Raw genomic sequence first — 17,206 nt, 5'->3', positions numbered from 1 at the left:
CTTATTTAACAAACCAAATAGCTTTCAACTGTGTTTGATATAATGGCAAGTGATTTTCTAGTACCAAAATAGCAATTTAGCATGATTACTCTAGGATAATGTGTTGGAGTGATGGCTGCTGGAAATGGGGCCTGTCTAGATTTGATCCAAAATGATATTTTTCAAATAGTGATGGTGCTGTTTTTTTTTACATCAGTAATGCCCTGACCATACTTTGTGATCAGTTGAATGCCACTTTGGTGAATTAAAGTATCAATTTCCCTCAGAAACAGCAAAATCTGTACATTATTCCCAAATTTTGGCCACCAGTGTTGTCTTTTTTGTTCCGCAAGTAGAGATGCTGTTCTGCAATACTTTAACTATGATGTCATTTACACCTTCATATGTTCTGTGAGTGCCCTTATATTAAATTGACAATTAATTTCTGAAAATGTATATACTGTATTGTTCTTTATATATATTAAATGTAGAAGTCTCATTGATCTTTGGCTGACACAATTCAATTAATTCAATTTGATAATTAAACACATATCAAATATTTTCAGAAAATATACTGTATTGCAACATACTGGCCATTTGTTGAAAAGGACTGGATCCTGTATTATTTGCTATTTACTATGTTGTAATTTTCTTGATAGCGTGCTTCCTGTTAGAGTTGCGAGTTAGCATTCTTGTCATGTTAAAGTAATGTGGGCTTAATTTGTTTTTTTTACAGTGGTTATTTTTGTCCATGGCTGCATGAGAAGTCATGTGGATAAATGAAAACATCCTATAAAGTAATGGAAATTTCCCACTGATAAATTAACGTGTGATAAAGGCCTAAATTAAGGCAAGCAGAGCAGACCTGTTCCTTTGAATTTCTTCTCTGTTAATGGACATACTGTGTATACTCATATTACTTCATCTTACATAATCAGCCAATCAAATGACTGAAACAAATATTTACAATTCAGTTACTCATGTAAATAAAAATGCCACTCTCCATTTATGAAAAGTGAAAGGTTAAAACATAATCTCTATACATAGCATTCATTAGTGGGTTTATTGAGTGTTAAGGCCGGGTTAAGATCTAAATTATTGGTGGATACAAATCATTAAGAGTATGATAATGGTTTACAATAAAAGCATCAGTTTACTTCTTTATCAGTATACAGTACGTTTCTATTCATGTTGTACTTGTAGTTTTCTTAAGTTGTTGGTGTTATTCTCATTAATTTAATGTATTGTTTAGGCTTTATTTACTTATATTTGACTTATAAAAGGGTTGTATGCATGTATCAAACACCAGTGTAGGTTTTCATCTGTGCATGAAGTGTGTTCACCATAGTAAATTATGCTATAAACAACTGGAAGTAAGAAATTTGTGTCTTTTTGGTAGTTTTGGTGCAAAAATAATTTTTAAATGTGGAGGCTGAGAAATGGACCTCAAGAGAACAGATGAGAATAGAAAAAATTGTGTACAACAACACACTGACAAACTACATGAAGCTGAAACTGACCTGGTTCTTTTGCCTGAAGGGTATATAAAAACAGATGTATACAGTTTCTCAGTAAGATTTAATCTACATGGAGAGATAAGGATATGGCATGAGTAGGAAGTTTTACGGTTTGAATCACACTTCCCCTCTCTGAGAGATAGTCTGTATAAAGAATAAGGACCAAGCTACAGCCTTCTTCATTCTTAATTTTTTTAATTTAAACAAATACATTTACTGTATGATATGATGAAACTGCACAGGAATTATTTTGCACAAAGTGAAATCTTAATACCTTTAGTTTGTGCACAGGACAAAATGTGCAGCAAAGATGTGTAGTTGATATTTGTGAAACATAACCACTTACTCCAACAAAGCGCATAAAATGCCATTGTGAATGTCTGTTAATGTATTTTGTACACATCAGAACTTAGCAATAAAATTCAGCGACGTGAAAGTCTGTTAAAGATGGCAGAATGTGCCATCCTGTTTTACCTAAAAGAAGTAAACCCATTAGCCATTTAATTTTATGAGGATGCGCAGAGACAGTCATAAATTCCACATATTGTTATGTCTGATGGTTGCAGTTCAGTTGAATAAACTTTGAGTATTCTGTGGAATCAGGCGATTGGTAATGCTTAATAATTGCAGGGAGTAAAAACTATCCTTGCAATACCTTAGCAATTATCTCTTTTAAATGGAAATTTAGCTTAGCTGTTATTTTAGTTAAATTTTTATTTTCATGCTTTAGCAGTCCAAAAAGTAATGATGCCACTTTGCTTTATTTACCTTGGTGGCTTCAGTTCACTTTCTTGAATGCATTCTGTACCTTCATGGAACTTCAGATTGTGGTCAGACAGACACTATATTTTATAGACTACTTCTATTTGAAGTTGCATGTCTGAATTTCTGTGTAGTTTCTCTACTAGTAATAAATACAGCTTGTGCCATTTACACAACTACTGTATGTATCTGTATTATCTTTCAGTGTACAAAAATAACCTAAAAATTAATAACTTGTAGTCAGAATGGATGTACTAGGAAGGTGTACCTGTGTGTGTGTGTGTGTGTGTGTGTGTGTGTGTATATATATATATATTTTTTTTTTTTACTATAAATTTACTATTCTAACTAATACAAAGATCTCATCAGTTTGAATGAAAACTGTTCATGTGCATTCTCTTCATGTAGTTTTCCTATTTGTTATCAGTGTATGTAAAAGTACCTTGGGCTCTAGAAAGGTGCTATCCAAATATAATTTATGATAATAATCATAATAGGTATATTAATCGTTTTCCATATTAATCGGAGTAACACATTATGTGTATGTGTACAATGTGTATTACTTATTAGTTACTAAGCTCAGTAAGGGATGTAAAACTGAAATGGACTCTACAATGTGCAACACTGTCATCTTGTGTCCTATTTTTGTGAGAGCTTGTTAAAAGCTGTGTGTTTTTTGTTGAGTAGCGGCCCTCCTCTTTCAACCACCTGCTCAAGATGTGGGACGGCCTTAGTACTGCAGAGATGGACCCTCCATTACCATCACTTTTTAATTTTTTTTTTTTTTTTTTAATAATAGTTTGCTTCTCTTCCTCTATTTCTGTATTGACTTCTCCGGGAAGGAGGAGCTTACTTGCAGTAAATGATAAAAAGATGCTTGTTTCATTACAACTCAGTCCAGTCAGCATTAACTAGTAATCTGATTTCAACCTGCAAGTGCCTCAAATAAAATAACTTTTTTTTTGTAGTTAATTAATAATAACATTTCCAAGTAGGCAGAGAAGGCTTTATATCCCAGCTCAAGGTTCAAGACAGCTGTTGTCACAGAGAAAGCAGGATGGGTAAGCCATTTATTTACATCTCCATTCTTTAGTTAACTGTTGTTTAAACAGGTGTGAAACAGGTATTTTTTTAATTGTTTGTATAAATTGGTGTTGGTTTTGTTTTTGTAGGTAATGGTTAATGCTTGTTTGAATGAAATGTGAAAATGAATATGTTTAGAAACTTAAACGCTTTTGCAAATACTAAGGACTTGTTAGACCAAAGTCCATTGGAGCGGCTTAAATTTTTAATCAGAATCTTTTATTATACAGCAGACAAAGAAGATTTACAGTTGACTACTGTCTCATATGGAAATGAACTGACTGGAGTGGACAATCCAGGATTTGTAAAGGTAGGTTTGAGTTGTCTAGTAGTGTCATTTGTTGTCTGGAGATTCTTTTGTATGAGTTAAGAAAATCTAAATGTTTTGATCTTCAGGAGAATAAATTAGCAGAAGAAGCAGACTTGAGTGACAGTGAAAAAGAGGAGTCAGAGGAGGACTCAAAATCATGCCTAAGGTGTGATTGTGAATCTGAAATGTGGATACGATGTCATCCATAATTCACTGCCAAATTATTTGTTGATTATGTCTGACTAGAAGGAGTTTTAGGAGGAGATTTAAATAAATTAAATAATAGGTCATATTTAATCCATCCTAATGAGTAAATAGGCTAACAAAAGTTTAAATATATTATTTCCACCTCTGTGTGGTGGCACCAGTTCACATGTGGAATGCAAAATCTTAAGTAATTTTTTCAACAGAAAAGCTTGCATACCCATCACAGCCACAGAGGCCTTCTTCAAGACTCATTCCAAAATAATCAAGAACATTGCTCTGGCAATACTTGCTGCAGGTAACATACAGTATATACATCTTTACAGTTTTACAGCTATAATTGCTATAACTCTACAATCCAGGTGCATTGTACATATCATTCATTGCTCAAACGGACAACACACAATAGTATGTTTTGTGTTTCAAATTGTAGGTTTTTTGGCATACTTTATTGCTGCAGTTTACTTGAATTTCCAGAGGGCAATTTCTTTGGTTGTCCTCACTTGTTTGGGGGTGTTGATCATTGTGAGCAATCTAGTGAATAAGTACAAGGGTGAAAGCATTAGGAAGTTCTTTAAGCCAGCTCAAAGATGGTTTAAATCCCATTTGAGATGGATGAAATGGTAAGTAGGACACTTTCTATCCTAATAAATTGTAGCCCCAAAAAGTTTTTTGAAAGCTTAAGCTACACTTAAATGTCTAAATGTCATTGCATTAGATACAACATATCAAACCAAGTGGCGTCTGCAAACAAATTATGCTAGAATTATGTTTTTATTAAATCTAAATTCAATTTTGTTTTAGCCATTACTGCAATTACTTTTAATAGCAGTAGTAATCCCAAGAAGTTTAAGTAGAAGTAGTCATCGTGTCAAGTGGATGTATGTAGTCAAATTCCTTCAACTTCACACAGATTAGCAGAGGAATTACAGTTGTAGTTTGTGACAGTAAACATGTTCCACTTACATTTGACAAACAAAACATTTCCAAACACTTTTTAACCTTCATTTTGAACAATATTCTGGATGCTCTTATATCCTTTGAAACCTAAGCTTTGTGTGAAAATTGTGTTTGTGCTATATTTATTTGAAATAAATGCCAGTTAGTTTGATATTTTGTTATACTGCAAAGACATGTACATTTTAAGGGTGGCTTAAGTGTATATTTAGGTGTTGGAATGACTTGGAGGTGGCTAATTAGTATTGACTCTAAATAGAATGCTAAATGAATGCAGGTAATCGTTATGTTTTAAAATAGTTTTCCCCAAATTAATCTTAAAGGATGCTATGTGCAACAAAAATACTTGCAACAGATTTGAGTCATGTTTGTCCATATTTTTCTACTTACTACTGTATTTCTTAATGATGATTATAAGAATTTTATAACATTACAATGACTTGGGATATTAGGGGCACAGTTGGATTGTAGACATGTCATGGTTGATGTATCTCTGTTTGTTGCAGGGTGTTCATAGTAATCGTGTTGGGACTACTGGTGGCATGGTTGGTAGTTGACACTCGAAAGCGCCCAGAAAACCTCATCTCTTTTGCCGGTGTCTGCATGTTTGTTATTGTCATATTTCTCTTCTCTGCACACAGGACTGCGGTTAGTGATAAAAACGTGCACTCACACCTTTGGTTATATCTGGATTACATTCACTCACACACTCGTACATTATTGAACATGCTTATCTCGGAATGCATTTTTTAGACTTTGGATTTCCTGCCAGGCTTATCGGAGTGTTGAGGTTTCACATTTCACTTCACACAAATTAAACAGTTGTACAGAAAATTATTTCAATCATCTATAAATGAACAGACCAAAGGCCCATGTTCTAAATGAGTGCTTTGAATGGGGTGTGGTAGTGGACAATAATTTTTTTGTGTGTTAAATTCTGATCAGGTGTGCTGGAGTACAGTCTTCTGGGGACTTGGTTTACAGTTTGCCATTGGCCTGTTTGTCATCAGGACAGAGCCAGGTCTCATAGCCTTTGAATGGCTTGGAAAGCAAGTTCAGGTATCACTGATTAAAATCTCACAAACATATATTGCGCAATTTCCTTCTTAGTAATCTATTTTAATGAAGTTAATATGTTACTGCGATGACTTATTTAAAAAAAAACAATAATGAATGATTATTTAAACGAGAAAGTGGAGCCATAGTTTCTTTGTTTTGAAACTAAAGTCTACCAAAGCAGTCACAAACTGAACTACCTGAGTAGTTTCTAATATTCACAATTAAAAATGCACTCATTACGTTTCCCTCATTAAAAGGCCATACACATATTGAAATGACCAATACTTTAATAAAATATATGTTTATAATAATTTTTGCTTACATGCATAGGCGGAAATCGCGGGGTGCGAAACTTACTGGGGAATCGACCATTTCTAGGGCTGTCTCAATCGCAAAATCTTTCCAGTGCACTGAAACGTTTGCCTCCTAAAAATTCCCACAATGCACCGTAAAAACAAGGGAGCACCATGCTCATTATGTTCCCTTACCAGAAACGTCATCAGGTGTTCTGAAGACTTTCAAGTCTTTGGAAGACAAGCACAAGGGTAAAACTACGAAATCAAAGCCTTATATAAAAGAGAATTCATTTTTTAATGTCTTTCATACATAATTGCATGAACGAGAAACAATCTTTAAAATATTTAAGTTGTTTTAAGAAAGGTAAAAATAAACGTCTTTATATTTTCATTGATAATTACTTGAAAATTCACGAAAATTCACAACAGTGTCATTTATACCATGGTTGTCGTTGATTTATCCTAGTGGTGTTTTAACGGTTGGCTCTTGATCGTGCCGCAGGTGATTGAGTCATAAGAGTTCCAATATTCGTGTTCACGATATACTGATTCATGACATAGGGAGCTAAGCAGCTGATTGAGATGCATAACCACCCTGTTATTTGACCCTTTCATTCGCTGAATAAATTAGTCAAGGAAATGCGAAAAGAGAATTTATACTTTTATACTTATTGATATACATTGATAACTGAAATCTTTTGCTTTTGCATGCTGGATCAATGTTGATAGTTGTCATAATAAGTCCAAGACCACTGTCATATTGGCCAGCACAACATAAACAAAAATGAATGAAAGTACCTTAAAGTACAGTAAATCAAGTCATTACATTACATCAGAAAATGATGGGCTACTTATTGTATGGCTGCCATGTTCTAAATCGTTCTTTCTTTCACCTTCTTTTCCAGATATTTTTGGACTACACAAAAGCTGGCTCTGAATTTGTGTTTGGAAACCTCATTGAAGGCATATTCGCTTTCCAGGTTAGTAATGACAAATACTTGAAATGTAATGCATGGATGTTTTTTTTGTTGCACAACTGGATGTTGTTGTGTATACCCACAGGTTTTGCCAATAGTGGTTTTCTTCAGCAGTGTAATGTCAGTCCTGTACTACTTGGGGGTCATGCAGTGGATTGTCATGAAGGTAAGAGTGTTTCAGTCCAGTCTGATATTCATTTAACTTGTGAGAGCTTTAGAGTATTGTTCTTCAGATGGGATTTTGTCTATTAACGATATATCTTTCTGTGCACAGATTTCCTGGGTTATGCAGGTAACAATGGGAACCTCCTCTCCAGAGTCTATCAGTGTGGCAGGGAATATATTTGTTGGTCAGGTAATATTCTGTCATCATTTTAATCATTTACATAAACTTTAAAAATACACTGGAATTAGATGTAAGAGAAGTGTTTTAATTAATTAACTTTCTAAACATAAATCAGATTTCCTGAAAGCTAACTTGACAGAAATGAGAACATGAGAAGTTCATTTCAAAAGGGATTCGTATTACCAAATTTGGCAATTCTATTTTAGAAAAATGCATCATTGGCTGTAATTTATTTCTATTATTAAAGAACTGTCAATTGTAAGGCCAACATGGAGGGCTAATCCGTTCTGGGTTCCCTCTGGAATTTCTAATAATTTTGAAGCCGTTAAAGATAAAGTCTGTTAACATTATTTGAAGAGACTTGCACTTTTGTTCTACATCCTAAATGACACATCATTCATACATTAAACTACGTTTTTTTCAAGTTTAGCTAACAAGTTTCTACATAAGGATGATGACAGATTTCTCATTAACAACATGTCATTCACCAAGCATGTAAACTCACATTCATACTAGGCAAATGCCATGTAATTCATTGCACAACTGTAGTTCTTATGTAGCAACATGTTACAGAGTTGTAATTTATGTTAACCACATACAGTACCTGATTTAAAAACCCATTATAAAAGTGGGATCCCATGGCTTGTAAATGCCAATTCTCATCTGGATTTTAAGACAACAGACTGAACAGCTCTATAAAATAAGACTGGATTTGCTGTGTTTCAGACAGAGGCACCCCTCCTGATTCGTCCTTATCTGAAGGACATGACCAAGTCTGAGATTCATGCTGTGATGACTGGAGGATTCGCCACCATTGCTGGGAGTGTTATGGGGGCATTCATCTCATTTGGTGTATGACAACATGCTTCATTTAATTTGTAAAATTCTCGTAAACCCCCAGTGCCAAAATGTTTTAAGTCCTTTCAGTTATGACCTGAAATGCTCATTTTAAAGAGCATTTAACTGAACAAAATTTGGTGTCATGCAAGATCTGTCAAAAGTTTTTATTCCCTGAAGAGTAAGACTGTAAATTTTAAATGTGTATCTACAAAAAGTTATTATTTATTTACTTTTAAAGTACACTAGAATGTAGATGACCTCAAAGCTATACAGTACATGCACTAAAAGCCACAAAGCTATACATTTACATTTATGCATTTGGCAGACGCTTTTATCCAAAGCGATTTACAGTGCACTTATAACAGGGACAATCCCCCCGGAGCAACCTGGAGTTAAGGGCCTTGCTCAAGGGCCCAACAGTGTTATCTTGGTGGTGCTGGGGCTTGAACCCCCGACCTTCTGGTCAGTAACCCTGAGCCTCAACCACTGAGCCACCACTGCCCCCTATAATTTTTAAGGTTTTCCCCATTAAAAAAACTTTGACATGGCATGTTTATTTCTCTATAAAATTATAACTAAAGTCCACCCTACACAGATTGATGCATCATCTCTAATTTCTGCATCTGTGATGGCTGCCCCATGTGCTTTATCCATTTCCAAACTATCCTATCCTGAAACAGAACAGAGCAAGTTCAAATCTAAGGATCAGATTAAAGTTGACGGCAGGTGAGTCCTCCTCTCAGTTATCATCATAGACAAGATTGTTTTGATTTCTAAATACTATACGTTGCTTTTTAAAAATTCTTTCAAATGTTCTTTTGTTTGTGCACAGTGGTGAACAGAATGTCTTGGAAGCTGTCAGTAATGGGGCATCTGCATCTATCGGAATTGTGGCCAACATCGCTGCTAACTTGATTGCCTTCCTCGCCATTTTGAACTTCATTAATGCAGCTCTTAGCTGGTTGGGAAGCATGGTTGGATACCCAGAAGTCACTTTTGATGTGTGTATAGTGGTACCCAAAACCTAGGTCAAATCAGTGGTTGTTTTCCAATTCACAATGCTCAAGATCATTTCCATTCCACAAATCTTTATATTCAAAAGTGAAGTGTTTTTAACAGAGCCATTACCTTCATCCTCTCAGTTAATCTGCTCGTATGTGTTCATGCCGGTGACTTTCATGATGGGAATTCCATACGATGAGTCATTTATAGTGGCTGAGCTTATTGGCACTAAACTCTTCCTTAATGAGTTTATAGCCTATCAGAAGCTGTCTGAGCTCAAGAACAACAGACTTAATGGCATTCTAGAGAATGGTTCAGACAAAAATTGGATCTCGGTAAGTACTTCTTCTTTCTCTTAATCTTAAATTTCCCTTAAATCTATATTTTTTCTAATTATTTGACATTTAAAGGCATAATTAGTCAAATGCATAATCTAAAGGCTGATGTAAGCATACAGATTTTGTGTTTTATTTAAAAATGTTCTGCTTTCAATTAATTTATATCACCAAAACTACTTGCAGGTTCGATCAGAAATCATTTGCACCTATGCCCTGTGTGGCTTCGCTAATTTCGGTTCTCTTGTTATTGGGATTGGAGGCCTGTGTGAGTACCCAAACTACAGTATGATAAGTGATGTATCTATTACAAGCACTTGAATTGTGACAGTTTGCAAAAAAAGTTATATTATCAATTATTCACCCTCATGTTGTTCCAAACTAGTGAGATTTTCTTTATTTTGCGGAACACAACATTAGATGTTAGAATGTTAGGGACTGACATTCTCTGTTGCCATACAGTATCTTTTTATGGACAGTGTTGCCAGTCAGTTGTGCTACTTGCAATAGGTTTGTGCCTGGAAAAATGTGCTTGGGTGGGTGGTCAAAATTTGGGCTGCTTTGGAATGATTTTGGCAGGTATTTAAAATGATAAAATTAAGACTTTCCATTACCCATGCAACTAAAATAAAGAAAACGTCTCAACACACAATCATTCAATCAAATGGCCAGATAAATGATTGACAGAAAATGTTTTTGTATCCTGTTGAGAGGAGCTACGAGTTGCCACACCCACCAGTGAGTTCTGAATGTGTGCGATCTACAGGTGTTGCTTGTTAATTTTTGAGTTAGAAATTAGACAATCTTAACAATGACAAGCGGTAAAAATGTAAGAACATATCGAAAATGGGAAATTACCCTGATATCAATTGATGGTTAATGCCAGGACATATCTGTAGAGTTTTTCTTGGAGAAATTGCACCTTTGAGTCTCTCCCATGACTAGGCCACTGATGCCTTTTGGCTATAAGTTTAATGCTGTTGAGAACACTGTGGGATATATTGTGAAGTTGGCACTCATGGTGATCATAGACAGTAGTATAATAAAGTAACATGACTTAAAAGTGACTTTTTAATTTACTGCTCTTTCTTGACCTATGGATGTGCATACAGGAACATGGAATGATTGAAAATCAGCGTGATTACATCCACGATGACAGCTGTCTAGGACCTTTGACTGTTCTGCATATTAGTGAATTCACCTTACTTGACTACAACAATTTATTGGAATTTGGAATGAGCCATAACAGCGTAAATAGGAAGGAAAGATTATATTTAAACTTTATATGACATATTAATTAAATGTAGGCCTATTTAATGGCACACACATAACTGAAATCACAGCACAATGGCATACTTTCATAATTTGGCTTCTTGAAATCCCAGGGCAGCATATTTGTTCCTTTATATGTGTGAATAAAGAAAAATGGGTAAATGGAAAGGTTTTTGGAAATTTTATCTTTGCGTTACTTAATTGTGTTGTCAAGGTTGCCAAAGCAATTTTATTTTCACATATATTTGGGCAGATTTTTATACATTGGGGTGGGTTTTGAGCAATTGTTGGGCTGGAAAATGTTAAACGAATCTGGCAAAACTGTGTATGGACAAAATGCAATGAAAGTGAATATTGACTAAAGCTAACATTCTGTCTGACAAAAGTAATGCTGATTTAGAACAAAATCAGGGTAACTAAATGATGATGTAAAATTTCATTTGTTGGTGAACTATTCCTTTAAATAATTGAAAGATTACCCTCTATTCAAATCACTCAGTAACTGACCTGTCATTCTTTACATATTTACAGTAAATGTTGTGTACTGTACACATTATGACAATAATTACTTCTTATCTCAATTATTATTATTTACTGATAATGTTTTTCATTATTTCAAATACACAGCCTCTATTTGCCCATCAAGGAAGGGTGATGTATCAGCTCTAGTGCTCAGAGCCTTGTTCACAGGCTTTTGTGTTTCCTTGATCAATGCCTGTATTGCTGGTAAGGAAGCTTTAATCAGATGTAACTAAATCTAGTGTTTTTAACCTTTGTCTAACACAACAAAAAAGCAACATCACTGTGTTTGTGTATCACCGCAAGCCATCTTGCAATTAGATCGCAATTCTGTGGTTCCCAAGATCATGGGTGATTCTAAAATCTGGTGATTTTACAGTTTTTCTCAATTGCATTTCCCGAAACCAGTGGCTGGCTGTGCATTAAATGTCTAGGCCTTTAGTGTTATTCATGTCATTTAGAAAACACAGTTTCACAATGAATAAGACACATGTGAAAGACTCCACAACACTAGGGTAGGAGGACACAGGGAAGTGGGTTTTCCAGACAAGGCAAGTCTTTTAATCGCCACTTCAATGCTTTACAACTTTCAGAGACTCAACCGTTTCAGAGGCTCGTAGACAGTCAAACTCATTTAGCTTCACAACATAAACTCATTAGCTTCACAAGCATCGTAGGCTTCCTTGTGCCAGACTCTCTGTGCCTCTCTGCTGGTGGCTTGGCCGTTCACATGCTCACTGGAATTAGAGGCAGGCGTTAGACATAATCTAGCTCAGGTTTAAGCACCCTTACTGCTTTCCCTCTCTCTGGACAGATGCTCGTCCATGCCTTCTCCTTTCTTGCTCCACGCCCTCCATGGCTCCTCACTCCATGCCCTCCACGGCTCCATGCTTCATGCCCTCCATGGCTCCTTGCTCCATGCCTTCCATGGCTCCTTGCTCCACACCTTCCACAGCCCCTGTCTCCATGTCTTCCATGGCCCCTTTCTCCATGCCTTCTACGGCCCCTGTCTCCACCCCTTCCATGACCCCTGTCTCCAAGGTAACTCCTCTCTATACAATTCCCCTAAATAATTAACTTCCTCTCCAAGTTATGGTGGTCGATTCCCCGCCACAGTCAGCGGTAATGACTATGGAAGTTGTATTTCCCCTGTATGCTGTGTATGCACTCAAGGCTCTGCATGCCTTCATTGTGCCTCTCGTGGCTCCACTTATCTCCGTCGGCCCTTCCATGGCTCCGCCCTCTATGTCTCCCATGAATCTGCCCTCAATTTCTGGATCTCCACCTCCTACGTTTCAGCCTACTTTACCATGCTCTACACCTTCTAGCCTTCCAACTCCTATTTCAGCTGCTCTACCTCTGGATCCACCTAAGTCTCCACCTCCTGCGGCCTAACCGCCCGCTCTTTTCCTTTCCTAGAGCTGCCTCCCTGGCCTCCTGACCCAGTCCCTGTCCTGTGGCCACATCCCAGGCCTCCTGACCCAGTACCTGTCCTGCGGCATCCTCCCAGGCCTCTTGACCCAATTTCTGTCCTACGGCGGCCTTCCAGGCCCCCGTATCTATTCCTAGCCCTGAAGCCACCCCCAAGGCCCCCGGATCCATTCCCAGCCCTGAAGCTACCCCCCAGGCCTTCTGATCATCTTCATTGGATCCATCCTCACCTTCTGCATCACCCTACATTCCTCATCCATCTTTGGGGCGCCACGAGTCTCCCTTTAAGGGGGGGGTTGCGCAGTCCTAGGACTCTTATTTTGAAATGCTTCCCTTGACTACATCTCCCATAATTCACTGCCTTCATCACTTCCATCTGTTTCCAATCCTCCTCACCTGTCCTCCATTCCATCATCTGCCCTTGTTTGTATAAATACCCTCCAGATTTGTTCATTCATTTGTCAGTCCTTGATAGTGTTATGTTGTATTGTCTCGTTGTATTGTTATGTTGTGATGTTAGCATTATATTTTGTTCCACTCCAGTGTTTGTTCCACTCCAGCGAGTTTCCTTGACTGATTCTATGCATTTGTTCCACTCCAGCATCTACTATTAAAAGATTGAAACGCTCCTGCATCTCCTCTCTTCCTCTCCCTGAGAATTCTCCTTGAGAATTTCTGCACGAGCCTACAAGTTGTAATTCTGACTTCAAGATGCATTCCATTGTACTTTTCCGAGTAGGAAGTCGTAAAATCCAACTTTCCGAGTTGAATGGAATGCAGCACTACTTTATAAACTTGATCCGACACTGAATGCTCAAGCAGCCTAATTTACACTTAGAAAACTCCTGATGTTGCTAAACAATGCAAAAAGCACTTACCAATTTACTTGAAGTGAAAATCAGCCCTCCTTTCCTGATTAATATATTAAACAATCACACAGTCATGCAGAACATCTCAGGTTTTTAAATCCATAAGGATTTCTTTCTCAATGCGATAGCGGCAGTAATGACAGTCGACTCGTTAGCAAGATCTTGCGCTCTTTGCTTTCAAATTACATCACTTAAAGCATGATTGCGTCACTCAAGGCCAGCTAGAAGGCCTCAACCGGGACGTATCCTAAAGATCACACCCACCAAGAACAAATAAATTAATCAGATTGGCTGATGAATCTGACAATAAATGCGCATTAGTTTGCACTGTGAAGGCCTGAGGGGGTGTAGCTCAAAAAGAGTCAAAAAGGTGATTGAGAATGAAAGAATGAAAAATATGTATTTATTTGGCATGTTAGGCCAGCCCCGAGAATTCACCACTGCCCGAAATCTATAACACACTTTTTGAAACCTTAACCACAAAATGTAAAACTACAAATTTAACTGTTGAAAGCATCTTTCCGCTGGGCTGGTTCAGGCCAAAGAACCTCATCAACATCACTTGCAATGTTAGTCTTGGCCAGGCAGCCGTGGAAGTACCCCCTGGTATGCCTTATATACCCCTAAAAAGAGTCTAAAGCAATGTCATTACAAGCATACTCTATTGCTTGAGAAAGGTTTTCTCGCTGGTAAGGATATCTATCATAGTCTTTCCATTTCCATGATGAGAAGAACTTCTCTATAGGGTTGATGAATGGGGAGTTTGTTGGGAGCAAAAGATTTGAAAATCTGTGATTGGCAGTGAAACACAATGTGGTGGAAACTGTCATTTTCCCAGATTACAATGTTGCTTGACTGTTGAGACTGGCCTGCTGTATCAGTTCTTGTTGAAACAAATGATCTTGGGGATGATCAAGATCAAATGGGAATTGTATACTGTAGATTACCCGGTAAAGTACCCTATGTTGGCTGATGGCAGCACACATTGTGTCATTGCCACAACGTTGACCAGGAACATCCACATTTGCCCGGTGGCCAATACTGTTCTGCCCTCTTCCCCGTCACCTCTTTCTCTTCCACCTCCATCTCCTCCTCTTCAAACTGCACCTCTACCATTCCCTCTCCATTTTCCTCTTACTTGACCTCTCTCTGATTTGTTGGATTATTATTATTTCCAAAGCCAGTATACTCACCCTTAGCAATTTTTTACAATTTTAGTAATGTTCACATCGTGAGAACTGAGTGATAGTTAAGTGCAGGTTGTGATGACATTGTGAGAGTTTTTAAATGCTGTTACTTTCTACATGCTCACGTGGTGTAAAATGCTGCGTTGAGTATTGAAAAAAAAATTGAACAGATTTGCAACTTACATAGTTTCAAGAAATTAGTCTTTCTTTTGGAAAATTATGTTATGGTTTAGGCTAGGGTATTTGGCTCATGGAATTTATTATAGTGTCTAAGCAATTGAGAAAAACTGTATAATTGTGTTTTCCAGGCCTGGAAAAGTTATGAAAATGGAAACTTATATAGTTAAATATATTTTCGTAGTAACATTTTATCAACTAAATATTGTTCTTGAATAAAGATTGTGTACTTGCCTGCAAGCCATAGTGGTGTCCAATTTGTGAGTGAATCCTTCTTTTGTGTAGGTTCTTTTCAGTTAAGTTCTAAATAATTCAAAATTGGTTCATTATGAATGAATGATTCATTAGCGAATCAGTCTGAATCATGATGATTTGTAAACATTGGAATTTCTTTGCTGAGAAAGTATGGGAACCCTGCAATTCATTTGAGCAGGCATGTGTGCACAGTCATCAGTATTTGGCAATTGGATTTGGAAAATTCTTTATTATATTTTGTCAGTCATTTGATTACTCATTTAGCAAATAATTTTATCGAAAGCAACTTACATTACACTTTACAGGGACAATCTGTAGCCTTGCTCAAGGATATCATTGTATTAATACTGATAGCTTTTTGTCCTTTGCGGTGTTCAAACCTAACCCTTTAGGTGCAAAATCTTTATCCTGTCACAGCCACACCACACCCAGTTGATTGTTTCATGTTGCAACTGTTTCATGTTGACCTAAGTTTTGTAATTACTGCTCTACCTATAGGTATTCTTTTTGTCCCTTCACTGGACTGTGTGAGTGTATTCCAGGATTCAGTCTTTAATGCCAATGTCTCCAACATTGAAACTTGCTGTTATGACCTTTTAAATAGGTAAGGATAAAGAATATTGTTGCATATAATGTATTGTTGCATATGTAATATTGTTATAATTTATAAACACTCTGGCCATGTAAGATGCCAAGGGTCTATAAAATATGTATTCAGCTATCTTTGTTCTTTTGTTCGCAGCACTATCAACAATGGAACAATTTATTTTGAGGGTTCTTGGAGTGAAGTGAAAAATGCTACAATTTATTTTGCCAACTGTTGTGGTCCCTTCAATGTACCTGTGTGCATGTAATTCGAACTAGAGGTAACAGTATCAACTGTGCCAAAAATCACTCTCTACTATCTATAATGACATTATTTATTAAATTGTCACATTTTAAAATCAATTTTTCCAGTTTATACATGGTTTTATATATTTAATTTTATTTGGTCATTTGACAATTCATGCATAATTTCTTTATAAAGAAAAAAGCGTATTCAGGCACTATTTTTCTTTTATGCACTGTAAATGCTGTAAATGTCTTTGAATATAATTGTGTTAATTGTGTCTGTCATTTGTAAATGTAGAATAATTTGTGTGGATTTTAAAAGATAATGTTCATGATCTAAGATTTTATGATGTATTATATAAGTCTATTATGATGTAATATATAATTGTATTGTATTGTATTGATTTACATGATTGTATATTTTATAATAGATTAAAAGAAATTGTACTTGTACAGTTTTTTCTATAAGCCATGCTGAAATCTCTTTGGTCATGTTTTTAATATAGCTATGAAACACTGAATTTCACCTTTTGCCTGGTTAAAATGAGCCAAAGAAGTTCCTACTGCTATTTACATGTTTATACTACAAAAAAATTAAATAAAACCAACAACAACAAACATAAACTACATACATAAAAGCCCTAGTATTTTACATAAAACTTGCAAACATACATGTATAAGCATATTTTCTCTTATACTCTTCAAACTACACAAACTTTCCTTCTCTCACTCTGTCACACAGAGTACGAAGACACGCACCCCTTTACAGACCAGAATTCCCTATGTTACATCATACAAATGTTTATCATTATTGGACTCCATCTTTCTTGAGCACTATCTGTGGTAATCCTTTATATATCAGCAAGAGCAATAACCACTAAATAATGCTCATCTCATGTGGAAATAGGGTAAAGTTTAGGCAGCTATGTTTATTGATTTGATATTGTTTAATATGAAATGGAAATAAATTTCATCAATATATATATATATATATATAT

The 17,206-nt window shown here is 36.3% G+C and overlaps 1 protein-coding gene across 5 annotated transcripts; it reads left to right on the top strand.

The window, feature by feature from the left end:
* Positions 1–3,146: 3,146 nt before the first annotated feature.
* LOC127623338 (sodium/nucleoside cotransporter 2-like) lies at positions 3,147–17,171 on the top strand. 5 transcript variants are annotated; one of them, XM_052097754.1, is made up of 18 exons: positions 3,147–3,319; positions 3,575–3,651; positions 3,738–3,817; positions 4,062–4,153; positions 4,289–4,478; positions 5,319–5,460; positions 5,758–5,871; positions 7,073–7,147; positions 7,230–7,310; positions 7,419–7,499; positions 8,217–8,342; positions 8,926–9,056; positions 9,163–9,331; positions 9,473–9,667; positions 9,854–9,935; positions 11,567–11,665; positions 15,876–15,981; positions 16,120–17,171. In XM_052097754.1, the coding sequence occupies exons 1-18, from the start codon at positions 3,316–3,318 to the stop codon at positions 16,229–16,231; spliced, it is 1,956 nt and encodes a 651-aa protein (XP_051953714.1). In that variant the 5' UTR covers positions 3,147–3,315; the 3' UTR covers positions 16,232–17,171. The 5 variants fall into 5 exon arrangements, with proteins under 5 accessions (XP_051953714.1, XP_051953713.1, XP_051953717.1 ...); XM_052097753.1 differs by having other exon boundaries at positions 3,572–3,651; XM_052097757.1 differs by lacking the exons at positions 3,738–3,817; positions 4,289–4,478.
* Positions 17,172–17,206: the final 35 nt, after the last annotated feature.

Source organism: Xyrauchen texanus, chromosome 29 (genome assembly GCF_025860055.1).
Source record: "Xyrauchen texanus isolate HMW12.3.18 chromosome 29, RBS_HiC_50CHRs, whole genome shotgun sequence".
Taxonomy (NCBI): domain Eukaryota; kingdom Metazoa; phylum Chordata; class Actinopteri; order Cypriniformes; family Catostomidae; genus Xyrauchen; species Xyrauchen texanus.
This window is presented reverse-complemented; position numbering and strand designations above follow the sequence as displayed.